The 20191-nt window shown below is 39.3% G+C and overlaps 2 protein-coding genes across 2 annotated transcripts; one reads left to right on the forward strand and one right to left on the reverse strand.

Moving 5' to 3' along the window:
• Window positions 1-850: 850 nt before the first annotated feature.
• On the forward strand, window positions 851-13772 carry LOC311179141 (uncharacterized protein; the record flags this gene model as incomplete). Its single annotated transcript, XM_084246112.1, has 2 exons — window positions 851-1788; window positions 12655-13772. 2 exons carry the CDS (start codon window positions 851-853, stop codon window positions 13601-13603), a joined length of 1887 nt encoding a protein of 628 aa, XP_084102238.1. The 3' UTR covers window positions 13604-13772.
• Window positions 13773-19033: 5261 nt separating this feature from the next.
• Window positions 19034-19972, reverse strand: LOC311179204 (olfactory receptor 51I2; the record flags this gene model as incomplete). The annotated part of the gene is made up of 1 exon (XM_084246244.1): window positions 19034-19972. One exon carries the CDS (start codon window positions 19970-19972, stop codon window positions 19034-19036), a length of 939 nt encoding a protein of 312 aa, XP_084102370.1.
• Between the last annotated feature and the right edge of the window lie 219 nt (window positions 19973-20191).

A 20191-nucleotide genomic window follows, 5' to 3' on the forward strand; every position in this document is an offset into this window, starting at 1 on the left:
GTTCATAGTTTTTGTTGATTTTGATTTTCACTTTCTTATAGTTATTCATTTTCCTGGTCCCTTATTTAAGTTTTCTAGATTCCTGCTATGAGTGAGACCATCCGGTATTTTTCTTTTTCTTTCTGGCTTATTTCGCTGAGCATGATCCCTTCCAGCGCCATCCATGTTGCGGCAAATTGCATGTGTTTATCTCTGAAAGAAATTATTAAAAAGATTTTTCATAAATTATTTAGGGTAATAAGTAATGGCATTACTTAAATGGAAGGAAGAATGGAAAGATGAGTGGAAATATAGGAATGTAGTGCTTCTTGATTAGGTGTGTGGAAGGTTGTCTCTAATGATAGTTATCTGGGCATCCATCAAGCAGGGTAGATGGATGGAAGAGCCGAGAGACTATATTTGAGAAAGCAAATTGGGAATAATAAGTTGGTAAATGAGAGAAGGGAAAGAGATGTTTATGTATCAATAAGTGGAATGCTTAGGAAGGGGGCAAAATAGTCCAGAAAATAGTTTTGTCTTAGGTTTTAAACAAAGTGATACCCACTTTGTTGAATTAAGGAAATAATTATTAGGCTGTGAGAGGGAAAATGGATATGACACCAATAGGCACAGGTAAGGGAAGACGCTATTGACCTGTTTAGTCAGTTGGGTAAGCAGAAAACACACAATTCCAGAATCTTGGTGACAGAGACAGGATGAGTCATTTGGTGAACAAGTTACTAATGCTCTATAAAGTCAGGCATTGAATGGTATGTAACAGACTTAAAATGTGAGGTGTAGGCCATGGATAAACTGTGTGTGTCTTCCTTACAGGACAGCGGCTGGAGTAGGAGCAGTAAGGCTAAGCAGCATGGGCGGTAACCCGCACAACAGCTCAGGGATGCCTCCTTTCATCCTCACGGGGCTCCCGGGGTTGGAGGCCTCCCAACACTGGATGTTTCTGCTCCTTGGGCCCCTCTACACTGTCTCCATTGTGGGCAATGCCCTTATCCTTTTCATTGTCAAGGAGGAGCAGAGCTTACATCAGCCTATGTACTATTTTCTGTCCCTACTATCAATTAATGACCTAGGTGTGTCTTTTTCCACGCTGCCCACGGTGCTGGTCACATATTGCTTCCATTTAAAGAAGATTAGTTTTGATTCTTGTATGGCTCAAATGTTCTTTATCCATTTCTTCTCCTTCATGGAGTCCGGGATCCTGCTGGCTATGAGTTTTGACCGCTACGTGGCCATCTGTAACCCCCTGCGATATGCCACAGTGCTCACGGATTCCCGTGTGGTCCGCATGGGCCTATCTGTGATCATCCGGAGTTTCTGTGTAGTCTTCCCCCTACCTTTCCTTCTGAAGAGGTTGCCCTTCTGCAAACCCAACATACTCTCCCATGCTTACTGCCTACATCCAGATCTGATCCGCCTGCCCTGTGGAGACATCACCGTCAATAATATTTTTGGTCTATTCATTGTCATCTCTACCTTTGGACTGGACTCTGCACTTATTCTTCTTTCCTATGTGCTCATTATGCGCTCTGTACTTGCTATTGCCTCTCGGGAGGAACGATTAAAGACACTCAACACGTGTGTGTCACACATGTGTGCTGTGCTCGTCTTCTACGTGCCCATGGTTGGGGTGTCCATGGCCGCTCGCTACGGGAGGCATGCCCCGGAGTACGTGCATACATTTTTGTCCCTGATCTATCTCTTTGTACCTCCCATGCTCAACCCTGTCATCTATTCCATCAAAACCAAGGAGATTCGTCGGAGGCTTTGCAAACTACTACTGAGAACCAAGTTTTAAGCAGGGTGATTGTAAGGGGTCAAGAGTAAGAAGATATTCATTGTCACTCCACACATTTGAGTTTTCATGAACTGGCTTGAGAAAACACTTAACATTTCTTTTTGGGCACTAACCTACTATTAGTATTTCTGCCATAATGTTTAATGACAGACCGGGCATAGTTAAGAGTCAAAATATTGGATTTTGACAAAATAAACTGGTCATAATTTAGCAAAATATATTTGCTCAATTCTCCTCTTTTTAAATTCATTAATGTACAACTTTATATCCAGTCCCTTATTTGGTCACAGTATGTTTCTATCATCCTTGTTTAAAATGAAGCATCCAAAGGAACTATTAATTACTATGTTAATATTGCCATAATATGTAAAGGATTATTTTCCCAAGATTATAACAAAGGCAGTTCTATTTATTTTATTTTTTTTTAGTTCTATTTTTAATCTTTTGAAGAGCATCTATGCCATTTTCCATAGTGGATGCATTATTTTACATTTCCACCATAGTGTACAAGTGTCTGAATTTCTCCACATACTCACCAACACCTCTGTCCTTTGTTATCTTGGTAACTGCCTTTTTGACAGGCGTGAGGTGATAACTCATGTTTTCATACAGTGATTCTGAGCATGTGTTGCCATATGCTTATCTTCTCTAGAGAAATGTCTATTTAACTTCTTAACTCATATTTTAAATTAAGGTTGACATTTCTGTTGCTACTGATTTGCAGGGCCTCCTCATCTTATGGAGATTTACCACTTAACAGATGCACCGTTTGCAAATATTTTCTTCTCTTCCATATGTTGCCTTTATACTCTGTTGGTTGTTTGCTTTACAGAAGTTTTTAAATTTAATGTAGTCTCATTTTATTTTTTGTTGTGCTACTTTTGTTTTTAGTGTTATAACTATATGATCCAGCAATATCACTTTTAGGTATTTATCCAAAAGTTCTGAAATAGGATCTCAAGGATATTGTCACAGTCCCTTGTTCATTGCAGCACTGTTCACACTAGGTAAAATGTGGAAGCAACTTAGATGTTAATGATCCAATAAATGGATAAAGAGAATGTGATATATACATATATCACTTGTGTTATATGTACACACACACAATGGGACACTATACAGCTATAAAAAAAACATAATCTTGCCATTTATGACATGGTTGGACCTTAAGAGGATTATAATAAGTGGAACAAATCAGACTGAGCAAAACTAATGTCACATAATTTCACTCATTCATGGCAGGAAGAAATAAAGCAAATGAACAAATGAAACAAAAACACATCTTTATTTTTTTTTTGAGATTTATTTATTTATTTTTATTTTTTTAAAATAAATTTTATTTTTATATTCCCCATACAATTGCATTCCCCTTATTTTGACCCCAATCCCTCCCCTCCCTGCACCCCACCACCCATAGAGTGTCTCTGGTTCATAGTTGTTTGTTGATTTTGATTTTCACTTTCTTATAGTTATTCATTTTCCTGGTCCCTTATTTAAGTTTTCTAGATTCCTGCTATGAGTGAGACCATCCAGTATTTTTCTTTTTCTTTCTGGCTTATTTTGCTGAGCATGATCCCTTCCAGCACCATCCATGTTGCTGCAAATTGCATGACAAAAACACATCTTTAGATTTAAGAAACACAATATGGTCACCAGAGTGGAAGGGAGGTTAAAGGGTGGACAAGTCAGTTAAGGCGGGTCAGTTCTACAATGGTGGGTGGAAACTAGACTTTTGGTGGAGATTGCAATGTATCATATACAGATTTTGAACGATAATGTGCACTTGAAACATATATATGTATATATATTTAAAAAGCAATGTTACCCCAATAAAAATTTTAAAAATATTACCACTGTATCTATCTCTTAAATCCTACTAGCCCTAACCATTCCCCTCTTCTTCACAAAAAACATTTGCTCTACATTTAAATCATATAGATTCTTAAGACAAGCTACTTTATGCCTCTTTTTATACTTCGTTCTGCTATTCTAACTTGGAAAAGCTTCCATGTATTTTATGCTTATATTTTTATTCATCAAAAATATTTATTAGACAGTTAGCATGGGTTAGATACTGGCTCAGTTCTGGGTTATCTTTTTTTTTAAAAAAAGATTCATTTATACAAGAACTGGGGTACAATCCAGAGGTGTGGGAGGGTGAGAGAATTCACCAGAGACAGAGCAGGGAGCAGAATAGGCAGATGGACCAAAAACACTGTGGGCGAGACAGGAGAGGTCTGCCGCAACATGTGGGTATCTCCTGGCCAGCCAGGGTTCAAACCCATGCTGCAGAGGCTGTGGACAGCTTCACAGTGCTGGGCTCAACCCGCTGAGCCACTGGGGAGGCCCTCTGGGTTATCTTCTTATGAAATATTTTTAGCATTCCCTTTACTCCTTCCAGCAGAAGTAAAACAGATGTTTCATTGTTTCTAGTATGTTTATGATATATAGATATATATACACCTATACCTTAAATGATATTCATACATGCTGAAGATTTTTCTTATCAAAATACCTCATTAAAGATGTCATTGTTATTCATATTTTGTTATTCATATATTGTTGAACATTTTCATAGAAAATAAAATGTATTTGGAAGGATTTAAAATGTTTATTAGTACTTTAATCTGGCTAGTGAGAATTCGTAAGATTTTCTATTTTTCTTTTTTCTCTTCTGTAAAGCACATGTATTGTCTTTTAATAAAGTGAGAGAGCACATGAGAGAATGCAGTAAGTGAGAATGATTTCAGAGCTCTGAGGGAGCATCACAAGGGAGAGGGCCAGTGACGGTGCCCCTGCTGGCTCCCCATCAAGACATTTTCCAAATGCTCCTCTCTGCTCATCTCCAGAGAGCAGCATTTTCTTTCCTTAGGGGACTCATTCATTTCCAGACGGGGGCCGTGGGCTGTGGAGGGCAGCGTCACTACTCATGAGGGCGTGATTCTGGGCCCCCGAGACTCATTCCACCTGATGCATATCAAGAACACATCCAACTTTCACTTCCCATTTCCCATTTCACCAGAGGCCTGTGCTGGCCAGAATATTTACTATGTAGTCAAAGGATATCAGATCATTAGTTTAAAACAAATGACAGAATATTTATTTATGGCAGGCCTGACAGCAGGACTAGTCCCACTTGGTGTTTTTCTTAAACCGGGTTCACTAGACCTGTCATTTATAATTTCTAATGCTCATTTTACCAGCTATGAAATAATACTAATGATAACATTTCTTGATTACATATTATTGTTTACTGAAAATAAAGTACCAATGATAGATAAAGAGGTTATTAAGTGATCAAAGTGAGCATTCAAACGTAGAAGAAACCCAGCAGATTTTAATCTGTAAGAGCTGTTCCAATGAACTAAGATTGACTCTAGTTTATGTAGGAAGGAACACTGAGTCACTGAATCATATTTTTTTTTTTAAGATTTATTTATTTATTTATTTAAACACTGAGTAGAGTCAGAAGCACGGGAGGGTGAGAGAATTCACCAGAGCCAGAGAGGGGAGCAGAGCAGGTAGAAGGACCGAAGTACACTGCTGAGGGGAGCAGCGGGCGGCAGGAGAGGTCTGCACACCATGTGGGACCCTCCTCCGGTGGCCGGGGAGCAGCCGGGGATCGAACCGGCGCCGCAGAGGCCGCGGGCAGCTTCACAATCCAGCGCTCAACCGCTGCGCCACTGGGGAGGCCCTGAATCATATTGTTTAAAAATGAACAATGGTGTAAAAAATAAAAGATTAAAAGAAAATAAAATGCACACACGTCAAAAAAAAAAAGAATGTAAATTCTTAACAGGAGGCGTTCTAAGTTGTTAAGACCTAAAGATATGCTGATGATAGAGGACAGAAATATAGGATTTATTCTTTCTTTTCTGAAAAATGCATTACAGAGATGCAAAGGCTGGGTGCTATTATTCAGTCTTGTTTACCTGATTCCTGGGTCTTCAGTGGGTTTGAAAGGGCTGGCTTTACCTTCTAATTTAATTTAACTTAATGTAATGGGGAAGACTGTTCAAACCACAAGTTCTATAGGTGCTCAGAATGAAGGTATGGAGTCTGTGAACCCAGAAGTGTTTTCTTTCATTAGGAGAAAATAAGAAATAACTTAGGGAAAGGGGTGCGATGTGATCAAGCAACAGTGGAATCTTGGGGGGGTCATCTGCAGGCAGCAGATTCCTGCATTCAGGAGGGAGATTGCTCTCTCCTACTCCAAGTCTATGGGAATGGCTTTTCTCTCTTGCCTGTTTAATCTGTATTTTACAGTATGTTCACATTATGTGCCAGTCAAAGCTAAAAAAAATATTTTATGTGTGTGTGTGTGTGTGCATTGCATACAGAATAGGTTAACTTGTTGCAGAATAGGTTAACTTGTCCAGGATCACACAGCTGGTTGAAAGGAGGATCAGGAAGTGAACCCAGACAGACTGACACCCAAGTTTAGGGCTACTATGATTTCGAGTTGATGAAACTATTTTGAAAACTGTTGCAATTTTTTCTTTTATTGCCTTCCAAACATACCATAGGGGCAGGATGTCACTGAGCAGGTTTTCTATGATGGGAGCAGACTGGGTAAAGGAGGAGTCCAGGAGCTCTCGGTGGCTTTCCCAGGCTTTTATTGAGCTTTACACGTATTGTAGCAACCAGGTACACAGCAGGCAGGGGTGCCTGGGGGCCAGGAGGCCAAGAGGCCTTCCAGGCCCTGGCAAGTCTTTACTCTGGGCTTCTCTCTCTCTCTCTTCTAGGTTTCTTTCTCCCCTTCTCTTTCCCACTTCTATCCCGCCTCCGCTTCTCTTGGTGACTGTCTCAATATGTCTCCCTTGGCCCACAGAGGTAAACAAGACAGCTTACAACAATGTAACAACTGCAGTTGCCCCATCAGGCAGGGCAATCCTAATGGTGGGAGGGCAGAAAAGCCTGAAAACCATTTACTCTACACACACTTAGTATAAATAGTTTTAGGCTGGACTAGAGATTTGCAAGATATCAAATCACAAAGGAAGCTCATCCATTCATGTAACGGCTACTGAGAACTCCTGAAATATAGGCCCCATGTTAAGCACTAGGGAATCCAGGGTGAAAATGGCAGAAGAGCACTTACTTCGTGAACTCAGTTTTGCCTTACAGCATCATGGCTGAGTACCTAGACACAAATGCTAAATCTGTCACTTACCTTTTCTGGTGACTTTGGAAAAATATAAATAATGTCTGTTTCATAAGGCTATTGTAAAATTGAAATGAATGAATGGAGCTAACTGATACATGAAACACTCAATAAATACACATAAGTGTTATTATTGGTGGGGAGGATTATTCCAGTTCAGAGAGCTAAGATATCAGGGTTATGGTCTGTGGTAGCCTGTAGGACCACAAATTTCTCTAGTGCACATTGACTTGGATTAATTTAGCTAGAAAGTGAATCAATATTACTTTACAAAGATTCTAACCAATAAGGAAAAGAGGGTTTGGATTGGGAATAGGTTTGTTAAAAAAAAAAGGAGTGACACAGTGTGAGCCCTTTCTGCAAGATGACGCTGTGGGACTGATAGGCATCTAATACATGGACAACAAAGCATCAACCAAATAGGTATGTGCATGTCACATGTGCTGAACATGTGATTCGCTAAGTAATGTGGTAACCAGTTTTGCAAACTTATGAGAAGAATGCTGATGCTGTTAGGTTAATGGTATAATTTATGTCCCAAATATTAGCTTATGCTTACTATTTGCTAAACATTGTGCTAGATACTTTGATAATTTAATTTAACTTAATGTAATGGGGAGACTGTTCAAACCACAAGATCTATAGGTCCTCAGAATGAAGGTATGGAGTCTGTGAACCCAGAAGTGTTTTCTTTCATTAGGAGAAAATAAGAAATAACTTAGGGAAAGGGGTGCGATGTGATCAAGCAACAGTGGAATCTTGGGGGGGTCATTACGAGGGAAGATTGAGTGGGGTGTTCCATATTCCATTGCTTGCTCAAGTTCAAGAGCCTGACAAGTTAAGTTTTTTTTTAAGATTTATTCATTTATGCATTCAAGAACAGGGGTACAGGCCAGAGGTGTGGGGGTGAGAGGATTCACCAGAGACAGAGGGTAACAGAACAGGCAGATTGACCGAAATACACTGCTGAGGGGAGCAGCAGGGCGAATCAGGAGAGGTCTGCTGCACCATGGGGGTCACCTCCCTGGCTGGGGATCAAACTGTGCTGCAGTGGCTTCGGTTGGCTTCACAGGTTGAGTCTTAACCCCTTGCGCCACCAGGGAGGCCCCGCCTGCCACCTTTAGAAGCGTCCTCCAAGATTTTCACAATTCTTTTGCTCTCTTTCCTCAGGTTCTCACTGAGTTCTGAAGCCTGCACTGTACATTTTGTCCAACGCACAGACGCAGCAAGATAATGGCCAAGGCCCAGGAGCAGACTCCCCCCTTCTCTCACCCACGTTTCTCTACCAAGGGTCTCTTGTATGTCTCCTCCAAATCTCCCTGCAGCAAGGTGCAAGTCAAGGTGGAAAAGCAAGACAGTTTTCCAACTTCTATTCAAAAGTTTTTTTGGCAGAAGAAAAGTTGGCAAATCATTAAAATAGCTCTTTTTCCCTAAGTACTTGCTTGGGGATCTTGAGTTTCACGGTCAACTGGATCTGTAAGCATTTGCACAACAATTTTACAAAAGAGGAATCAGGAACTTGAGAAAATTAAATAACTTTCTAAAGATCATCCCTCAGACAGGGAAGGAGGTTTAGAATCAGATCTGCATATAGGGTGACAAATTGTCCCATTTTGCAGCAACTGAGGGGTTTTCCCCAATGCAGGATTTTCATTGCTAAAATCAGTAGCGTGCCAGGCAAACCTGGATGGTCATTCTATTTGCCAAGTACAAATAAGTATGCTCTTAGTGGTTCTGTTATTTTGCTTCTTGAAATCTATTTGGGTTGTGGCAGTCAGTAGGAAGAGTCGCAATTTAGGAGCCAGTGAGAGACAGGGTCTGATTTCAATCGACTGTTTGTGAATTATTGAATAGGTTCTTTCTGGGCTTCTGAAGGAAAACACAGTTCTAAGTCTTAATTTCTTTCAAACCTCTTAAGGGAAGAAATGCGAGCACACAGAGGATCCACCTATTTAAAACTTTTGCATTCCCTGCAGTCCCAGTCACCTCCTTGAGCGCCAAGACTGACTGGGCCTGGGGGATTCTAAATCAGCAGCTTTAAATAGATCAGGGCAGGAATGGGTGGAGGCTGGCAGGAAGCTGTGTGTAGAGCACAAGGTCCTTGTTTCCCCCTCGCTCCCATAGACACTTCACCTGTCTCTTTCCTCTGGTTCAGCAGAACTGTCCTGGAGAGGTAAGTTGGGACTCCAATTCTCCCCTCACTTAGGAATCTCATTCATACCTTCAAAATCTAGTTAGCACAGTACAAACATTTGAAAGAGGAGAGGCTGGCTATGATTCATGTGTGGAGACTTTTCGCTGCATTCTTTTTCCATATTCCCAAACCCACCCTCCTATCCATGGCCCTTGGTGCCAGAAATCCCACTAACCTGGCTTCATCCTTATGGTTTTACTTTATGGTTCTTAGTGAGTGTAGAGCTAATTTTTGAAGATTTTATTTGGCGTGACACACACTCTTAATATTCTCATTAGGTAGGTAAAAGTCTGAGGAAAAATGTCTGAGCCTTTGGTTTGGAAACTGGAAACTAGAAATGGGAAGACAGTATAGAAGAAAGATCAAGAAGTCTCATCCACTACATATTCCTTTTTATCACCACTTTCTTGGTTGCCATTTATTAAATAGATATATCTTGAGCCAGGGTCCTTCCAATGCATTTTAAATGTTTTACTCTTTAGACTTTATTTTTCTATATAATACTGTAAAAATGAAAATAAGGTATGAAGAAGTAAACTAAATTCACAATTGAGATAAAAACTCAGTTTTTAGATGATAGTTATTTAATTGTCTAAATTCACTTTACACTTAAACACATAGTTCATACCTTTCTCCTAAAAGAGTTAATGTATCTATTTAATCAATATTTATTTATTAATTAGAACTAGATCTGGTCATCCCTGAGTTCTAGCCCAGGGCTCCCAGAGATTTGTCTAAGCATTGAAGATAAAATGAGAAGAAAGAAAAGATAATTATAAGAACTTATAATTTATTGGGGGAGAAAATACAAATCAAATAACAGATACACATTAATTCACTGTAAGTCTAAAGTATGAAAAGAATCATGAAGAAAATTGTGTGCGAGGATGTATAACAGAGACATACAAGCATGAGTACAAGAGTAAGAATGATTCAAATAATTGGATGCTGACAAGCAGATTCACACCCAGTATGTTTCTGCATAGGATGGTAAGGGTGTCTGAATTCTTATTTCAGAAGGTAAGGGAAGTCATTGGAAACTTTCCAGAAAGAGTGTAACATCTTTTAAATTTATATTATGAGTAGAAATGGGTAGAAAAGGCATGCCAGAGCATAGCAGAAAACGTGGACGACCAGTCAGGAAGCTGTGCTGACCTCCTGGGTGAAGCTACTGAGGGACAGATTACAGCAGAAGTGAGGAAATGAGAGAAGCCAGTATGAAGAATATTTTGGTAAAGTGATAATACATTGCTGAGATCTGGGACTGGGAGAGAGTGTGAAATGTGTTCTAGGTTTTTCTGGCTTGAGTGCATGGATAAATGGTGATGTTCTCTAATTACATGATAAATATTGGAGATCAAGTATGCTGATTAACAAAAAGTTCAGCTTTGCATATGTTGTGTTTGACTACTGATGAGCTGCTACAATTGATAGTCCAATAAGGAGCTGGATACTTTAATCTACAAGAAGAGAAATCTAAACTGGAGACATACATTTGAAATCATTGGTGTATGGGATTGAGAAAGAGCATCATGAATAGAAAATTATTTTGAATATATTAGTAATGAAAGAGAACAGAGAAATGAGTGATAGCTTGAAAAATAAATAGGTAAATATTTATTTATATAAATTATTTATATATTTATTTATATATTATTTATATATTTAATATAATATATAATATATTTAAATAATATTATAAATATTTATATATTATTTATATATATATTTATAAATATTTATTTATAAATAAATAAATAAATAGGGGCAATAAATAGGTTTTTTTTGTTTGCCGTGATAGTGAATTCTGAAATTAATCTTCAATGAGGAAAAAGTTGGTGTAGGTGGCACTTATCTAAAGCTAACAGGAGAGATTTTTTTTTTCTGATTTTTTTAAACAAATGGAGTGCCCCCAACATTTTCACAATGTAGCTAAATTATCTGAAACGAAGGCTGTAGGTGGAATCAGATACCCACTGCTGACTTTCTTTCTTTTTTTTGCTAACTCTCTTATAAGCTGGAACCCCATAAGTTGCTTTGTAGTGCTAGTGCATTCATGGGCACTCCATGCTTTGGAGTGGGGATTCCAAGGGTACAGCCTAGGTTTTAAAGAACACCAAGCCTGGAACTCCAGGAATCTCACTTACATTCCATTGCAAACTTATAAGAGATCTTTCAAAATTATCTGAGTCTGAAAATTCTAGAACTGTATCCTAACACTTAGCTTAGATTTCTTCTATTTTTAAAATTAATTTATTTTTAACCTTAATAGAAGTGATTTAAATCTCTGGCTCTCAAACTTCACTGCCTTTTGGAATTGCCTCAGAAGTTTTACAAGAGTACTGATTCCTTATTTCCACTGCCAGAGATTTTGATTTAATTGTCATGAGTGTGGCTCAGGCAGAGGGTTTTTTTCTTTTTTAAGTTCCTTAGATGAATCTAACATATACCACATTTTGGAAAACCTTAATATATATAAAAGAAAAATAATATAAACATGAAAGAGAGAAAAAGAAAAAGCAATTGGGAATGAAGATCATGAGAATCTGCATACTTGGTGGGTAAGTGAGGAACTCAAATAACAAAGAGAGGGTGAGGAACTAGAATGGTTTTTGAATATAGATGAGAGGTGAGACATAATTCAGAATATAGGGGAAAATGTCATCATTTGCATGAGAGAGAGTGATTTAGTAAGTTGAGTTTATTAGGAAAAAGTTCATGTAAAATGCACTCTACCTCACTTCTTTCTTTCCCTTTGATTTTGAGTTTATGATGTTTTTTAGTTGAAGTAAAATTGGTTTATAACATTGTTTGAATTTCAGAGGTATAGGATCTCCTCTTTCGTATTCTGAATATATATACATATATACACACACATATATATGCCAATATATAGATACACAGTGGAATGCTACTCAGCCATTAAAAAGATAAACTTGCCATTTGTGACAATATGGATGAAACTGGAGGGGGTTATGCTAAACAAAATAAGTCAAAGGAGAAAAACAAATACCTAATGGTGTCACCTATAGGTGGAATATAGAGAAACAAAACAAAGGGTCAGATAGAGCAGAACCAATAACAAATCTTAGAAATCTAATTGTAGAGCTGAGGCCTCTGGGGTGGCGGGAGGGAACAGAGTGGACTATAGTGTACCTCACTTCTTGAAGAAGTTGATGGCTAAGAACAGGCAGGAAGAAAGACCAAAATCATTTTCTACCATTGGAGAAAAATTTGGATCTTTCTGTAAAGAATACAGAGATAGGAGAAATGAGGAATAATATCCAAAAAACCCAAAAAGAGTCAGGAGTATTTGGAACCTAACACATGTGGATATAGTGTGGAAGGCTTAGGATAAAACCAGTGATTCATAGCCTGTGCCTTCCTGACCCTTCCATCATCTTTGATATGGAATCTAAGTAACATTGTCCCTGCAACCCTGAGAACAGTGACTCCTGGTCTTCCACTGTCTGACCTCACTCTGGTTGTTTTCCTCTAGAGTCTCATGGCAAGTTTTGGGACTAATGTATCCAGAATTACCAGCTTCATACTAACAGGCTTCCCAGAGATGGAGGGCCTGGAGCACTGGTTAGTTGCCTTTCTCTTGCTGCTATATGCGATCTCCATTGTGGGAAATGCCTTAATTCTCTTCATTATAAAGGAGGAGCAGAGCTTGCACCAGCCAATGTACTACTTCTTATCTCTGTTGTCGGTCAATGACCTGGGTGTATCCTTTTCTACGTTGCCCACTGTATTGGCTGCCATGTGCTTTCATGCTCCAGATACTGCCTTTGATGCCTGCTTGAGCCAAATGTTCTTCATTCACTTTTTCTCCTGGACTGAATCTGGGATCCTGCTGGCCATGAGTTTTGATCGCTACGTGGCCATCTGTAACCCCTTGCGTTATTCTACAGTGCTGACTGATATCCGAGTGGCTCACATGGGCATATCCATCATCATCCGCAGCTTCTGCATGGTCTTCCCACTGCCTTTCCTTCTGAAGAGGCTGCCCTTTTGTAAAGCCAATGTGCTTATTCATTCCTACTGCTTACACCCAGACCTGATCCGCCTGCCCTGTGGAGATACCACCATCAACAGCATGTACGGCCTGTCCATTGTCATCTCTGCCTTTGGGGTGGACTCCGTGCTCATTCTCCTCTCTTATGTTCTCATCCTGCGTTCTGTGCTGGCCATTGCTTCCCAGGAGGAGAGGCTTAAGACGCTCAACACGTGTGTGTCACACATCTGTGCTGTGCTCATCTTCTATGTGCCCATGGTTAGTGTGTCCATGGTTCATCGATTTGGGAAGGATGCCCCTGAGTATGTGCACAAGTTCATGTCCCTGGTATATCTCTTTGTGCCTCCTATGCTCAACCCAATTATATATTCCATTAAGACAAAGGAAATCCGTAAGAGACTACGGAAAATGCTATTGGGACCTAAGTTATGACCAAGGAGAAAACTTATGGAAAGCCAGGTGCCTTAGGAGCTTGCTGCTCTTGGGGTGTCTAGGCCAGCCATTGGAGGATTTCAGTTTACCCTTTTATGTGGATCTATATTGGTTGTATAATATAGGCTGGTAATAGCCCAGGACTGGGAAACTCAGGCTGCCCTATATTGTACTTAATACGTCACAAATGGCTTCTCTCAGGCTCCACAAAGAAGAGGGTTTTCAATTAGACCTTTTTATTTGCTCCAATGTACTATTAAAAAATCTATGCTTCCAAGTCAATCTCAAAAATAGACAAAAAGTACACATAAATTGTGTTATAATTGGGGATTATGTTACTTGAGATTATACATATCACCCAATACTTTTAAAAGGAATAATAGTTTTGAATATCTTTAAACTTTAAAAACTAAGATTCATAATAGCTGTGACAACTTTGCACTGTTTTGAAATAAAAAAGAGTATTCCTGAGTTGCATAAAATAAAACATATATGCTTGCTTGGTGGACTATGTAACATAACACCTGTTTCATAGAAAATAAATAAATGTCATTCCTTGGGAGTTGCTGGGAGAATTAACTTCCTTAGTAACCTCTCTTGCCCAGGACCAACCTCCGGCAAAATGTCGTGTCAGGGATTCCTGAAAGAATGAGACGGCCTAGGCGACCTGTAAGGGGCTGAAACTTAAGGGCTGAGGGGAAGGGGATAAGGTAGTTAGGAGACACTGACACTGGATGAGGTGCAAGTATCTTCTGCCGAGAGACTCAGCAGGTCTTTATTTATTCATTTTTAGTAAGAAGAAAAAAAAATACATCATCATGTGTAAAGCAGAAGCAATTAGTGTATTTTATTTCCATGGACTACTGGCTCCTACGGGTCCCAGCTAGATGGTAGCTTTCAAGGTTCATAGATAAAAAACCAAACCTTACACTAAAACTTATTATTTCAGCTAGACAATTACCTAAGACAGTGGATAGCCGCCAGTACATCCCTATCATCTAAAGCCTAAGCATCAAAAGACTATTTTATTCATATGGCCTTCAGCCGGAGACCAGCAGCAACTCAGCTATCAGAACTTTTTTCTACCTAGAAACTTCTTAACACAGTTAACTTTATTTAAAAACTTTCCTAAGAAACATCTAAATAAAAAGGGAAATTCTAAAAAAGCAAAAGAAGGATTTACTATAATTGTTGCATTGGATTGCTTGTCAGGCATGTACAATAAATTGTCTCCCATTGTCAAGTGGGCCAAATTGTTTAATAACTAATTTCTAAACAGATAATTTTCCATGCCATTTATTTGCAGTATACTGATGCATATAATTTATTGCCTAATGTACTTTCTGGGAAATTTTTCTCTTGTTATGACCAAGAACAAAAAATAAAGGGATGTTAGATCTTCAGCCCCACGGTGTGAGACACAAGGAAGCTTCAGCCCCATGGTGTGAGGCCCTTTAGTTTCGCTGCTTGCCAGTGTCTTACCTGGCTGGGGCAGCAAGGCCCCCTGCTGCACTGTCTAAATGAAAAGTTAACAGATACTAGTGATGTGATTGTGGGGCAAACCTACACACTGTGGCATGGCCCACCACCTGTTAGGAAATGGACTTTTGTGGCCTGTAGTGACCCCCCAAAGGCACAAAACTTCAGCTATGATAGAGCAGAGAGAAGCTGGAGACTACCAGGAAATTGGCAGAGAATAATCCCTGGAGAGTAACACTCTGCAAGCTCTTGCAAAGCACAGACAACATAGATCACACGGGCTTGCGGGCACTGGACAGACAGAAGCACAATGTGGGAGGTTTTTTTTGGGCAGTGGACAAGCCACGACATAATCCAACCCTAATAGATGATTGGGGAAAGCAGACACTGAGGCAAAAAGTTATGCAAGAAAAATAGAGAAGATAAATTATCCATTCAATAATCTGTTTAGTTTTGTACATGTGAAACTCGAGAGAAACCTGACACCATCTAAACACATTTCACTGATATTTACATAGGCCTCCAATACTCTTCAAATAGAAAATATAGCTCCCAGACAAAACTTTCCATAAATTACAGCATTCATGTATCATTCACCCAAATCAATGGCATGTGACAGCTTTAATAAAAGTTTCATTGACAAAGAGATCTCAGTTGATAGAAATGCAAAAGTCAAAGTTGCTTATTGAACAATCTTGATCTTACATCATTTATTGTTGCTCAGAGTGCTTGAGAAAATTTCTCACTAGAGTATGCCTCCACCTTCATGTCTTTTAGCAGAGATATTTAGCCATAATCTTTACTCAACTGCAAGTTGAGAGATTTTCAATATAGAGATTTTCTGGTGAGTGAATGTACTTCCTGTGGCAGACTATTTTGCTTACAAGCTTTGCTTTTGGTTTGTTGACTTATAAGAAACATAACAGCTCATTTATTTACTTTTTCAATAAAATGTATTGAAATCTACAACAGGGTGGTACAGTGTCAGGCTTGAGGGATCAGTCACGATGGAATGTAGTTATTAGGGTTTGTGAGAAAAACCTGCCTAAAGAGATGGAAGGCATATTTTTTGCTAGCTACACTTCCATTTAAACACCCTCTTACCAAACCACATTTTCAGTGGCTACATTGCGATGGGGGAGTGTTGGTGGTGGATATGTAGTAAATGTTCATGTGAACTCAGCACAAGGCCTGAGACCCAAAAAGCCTCTCTTAAGATAAATATTCCATGTTTCCAGCTGGGAGAAAAAAGCTTCCTCGTGTCAATTTGTGATTTCACAATGAAAGATGGAAACAATGATGCATCACAGTCAACTAGAATTACTCTTGACAGCAAAGCTCCAGGTCTCTGATAGAGACAAATTCTTCTGTAAATGTTAAACAGCTTAAAACAGACAGGGTGTTAAGTGGCTTTTTCTATATTTGACATGTCATTGTGAAAACAAAATCTATTGTGGATTTTCACACAAAAATCTGAGCATCAGCAATTTACTAAACAAATCTTATATGTAGAAGAGGAATACAAAATAAATCTGAAACTCAAACAAAGAAATTTCTAACTAAACAAATACATTTTGAATCTTTATATAATTGGGTTAACGGCACTATAACCTCAAAATAGTTCCCTAATAAGCTTATATGAACCATGATCAGTATTTAATTTTCTTAGATTATAGGCAAACCTAAGAGATCAAAATTAAAGAAATACAAGACCCTCTTTTCTTCTTTTCACTGCTCAAATTTCGAGTATTTTACCATTTCAATAGGACATGTTGAATTCAAAGAAAAATTTGTTAAATAAGAAGAGGTAAAAGATAGTTTATACTTAAGGTTTTTTTTAAAAAAAGAAGAGGTGTTTATCTTAGGCCTTCTTAGAATGGAAGCTGCTGGAATGAACTTAACTTTTTATTATGGCTCCTACCACATAAAAGACATCTAAAAGTGCTGTGCCCTCTCCATGATAAACAAGCAGCATTTCTAATTACTGATGGAGAAGAAAGGAGGACATAGAGAGAAGCTAGAGGCTCTTTTAGAAGGATCATTCTCCTGCTTCTTGGTGTTTCTCCTGTGACACCACTGGATTTCAACGTTAGGTCTAAGGACAAAGTGTTTTCTTAACTTTTATATAACGGCTTCTCTCATTCTTGCCTTTGCGTATTTGTTTATATGAATACGAACAACATATTTGTTTATATGCTCATCTTCATTTATATATTAATTAAGCCTTTCAAGGTATTATATTATTGTCATTATTACTTAAATGTTGCAAAATAGAGCTTCCTATATGAATCAGAAAGATTATTATTTAAACTGACTATTCAGACATATTCTGACTCTAGAAAACTATGCCAATATTTTCTGTTATCCAGTCATGCTCATAAAAATAATTACTAGTGGACAAGGACACATATATTACTGTACTTATGAACATTTTTGGAAACCTGGATTCCAAACACTTATAATATCTCAATTTAGAAATAGTTTCCTCTCTCTGGCACTTGACATTTCAGGATATTTCTTCAATAGAATTTTGTACAAAGAGAGAAAATCTCTGGATAACTGCATGATCTGCTGCTATGAAGTCTAGTCCAATTTCCTCATTGAGTTAGGTGAGACTGTATGGCGACGCCTTTTTTTAGACTAGAAATAAACCCAAACTCAGTTTGAGAGCAGTGGAGTACTGACAGGCCAAAGAATTTGTTACTGTATTACCACTTTGGTATTAAGTAGAGCCTATGCCAAAAAAATCAATCTAGAAGAAGGCCTGAAAGAATTATTTTTCTAGAGTTTAAATCATAAATATTGTACGTTACCTAGAAGGACGTAATATGTGACAGCGCTTATCATGTCACTATGTGGAAGGAAATTAAAATCCCAAGAAGGAGAGAGAAAGAGAAATCATGCATTTAGCACAATGTAAAAAAAAAATGTGATTTATATATTGAATATTGTTTTCCTTGGGGAAGGGCTGAGTGGAAGGCAAATGAGGGAAGCAGAGGGGAATCTGGAGTTTCTTCTAAATAACAACATTTATCAATTTTTGTGTCATATTTTTTCATACACCTTATGGCAAATTCTGACAGTACATCAAAGATCACTTTGTGAAAGTTAGAACAACTGATGAATATTTGGAAATGGAAAGTAAGGATACAGTGGTAATGTTAATAATGATACCAATTAAACTGAGACCAAGAGTTTGTAGTGGCTTTTTAAAAAAAAGATTTATTTATTTTTACATACAAAACCTGGGGTACAGGCCAGAGATGTGGGGGTGGGGGTGAGAGGATTCACCACAGACAGAGTGGGGAACAGAACAGGCAGTCTAATCGAAGTACACTGCTGAGGGGAGCAGCAGGCGAGTCAGGAGAGGTCTACTGCACCATGTGGATTGCTCCCTGGCTGGCAGTGATCAAACTCTTGCTGAAGAGGCTGCAGATTGCTTCATAGTGTGGTGCTTAACCCCTTGTGCCACCAGGGAGGCCCCTGTAGTGGTTTTATATAAATACTAGAGATGGACTAGTATTGAATCTCATGTTTATCATGTATTATCTGTGTTACCAGAACAATTAATTCTGTACACCACATAGAATTAATGAAGAGTAAGTGAAGTAATGCACATAAATAATTTAAAACAGAACCTTACACTTGTAGGATTCAATGTATTATTGTGCTCATAATATTTATTATTGCAGTAAAATGATTCCCAGCATGAATTTCCTGTTAAGTTGTCTGATAATTAACGCAATATTTATATGTCTAACAATGCCATTGATGTTTTCTGAATGTCCCATTAATTTGCTTTGGGTTGCACGATTTTACTGCTCCATCCCATGATCTTTTCCTTACACATGCCTGCTTATTCTTGATGTGATGTGATGACCATGACGAGGATGCTATGGATAGCAACCCCTGACTACCATCAACATTCGATCTTAAAGCCAAATGTGCAGATCACGTTTTGATGCGGCGAAACATGCGCACAATGGCTCGGCGGATCTCCTTGGTCTTGGCGCTGTAAATGAGAGGGTTAAGTACTGGGGGTACAAAGAGGTAAATATTGGACATGAGAACATGGACGTAGCGTGGCGCGTGCTTCCCAAAGCGGTGCACTGCGGAGACCCCGATCATTGGCACATAGAATGCAAGCACAGCCAGGATGTGTGATACACACGTGTTGAGAGCTTTGTGGCGTTCCTCCCGGGATGCAATGGCCATGACAGAGCGCAGGATGAGCACGTAGGAGAGGAAAATGAAAATGAGATCCATGCCAAAGGTGGACACGAGAACGAAGAGGCCGTAGATGCTGTTGATGGTGATATCGGCGCAGGCCAGCTTCATCATATCAGGGTGGAGACAGTAGGAGTGAGAAAGAACATTGGATTTGCAGATAGGCAGCCTCTTAATGAGGAAGGGAAGGGGGAAGAGGGTGACGAAGCTCCGAGCAGTCACAGCCAAACCCATCCCCGCAATGACACCATTGGTAAGCACGGTCGCATAGTGCAGAGGGTCACAAATGGCCACGTAGCGGTCAAAGCTCATGGCCAGCAGGATACCTGATTCCATCATGGAGAAGGAATGAATGAGAAACATCTGCACTAGGCAGGCATCGAAAGCAATGCTGCGGGCATTGAGGCAGAAGGTTCTGAGCACGGTAGGTAGAGTGGCCAGGGACATGGCCACGTCACTGAAGGACAGCATAGACAGGAAGTAGTACATGGGCTGATGGAGGTTGGGCTCCAGGCGCACGGCCTGCAGGATCACCGTGTTGCCCCCGAGGGCCACAGCATACATCACACAGAGGGGCCCCGCCAGCCAGGAGTGAGAACTCTCCAGCCCAGGGATTCCAGTTAGGAGAAAGGAAGCAGGGCGGGTGACATTGAACAATCCCATGGCAGGAGGAAACCAGGACAAGTTTCAGGATCAGGCCTTCTGACTTAGAAACAAGTGAGCAAGAAACCAGGGAGTAAGAGACAGTGGGAAACTGTGTCTAACCAGTCTAGCCGATTGGAAACTGATGCATTCATGAAATCACTGGTTTGGGGAAAATGCAGGTAAATTTCTTTTCTTCATATTTTATGATCATCAGACCATGGGCAGGGCTAATATTTC

Source organism: Talpa europaea (genome assembly GCF_964194135.1).
Source record: "Talpa europaea genome assembly, chromosome: 1".
NCBI classification, from domain to species: Eukaryota; Metazoa; Chordata; class Mammalia; order Eulipotyphla; family Talpidae; genus Talpa; species Talpa europaea.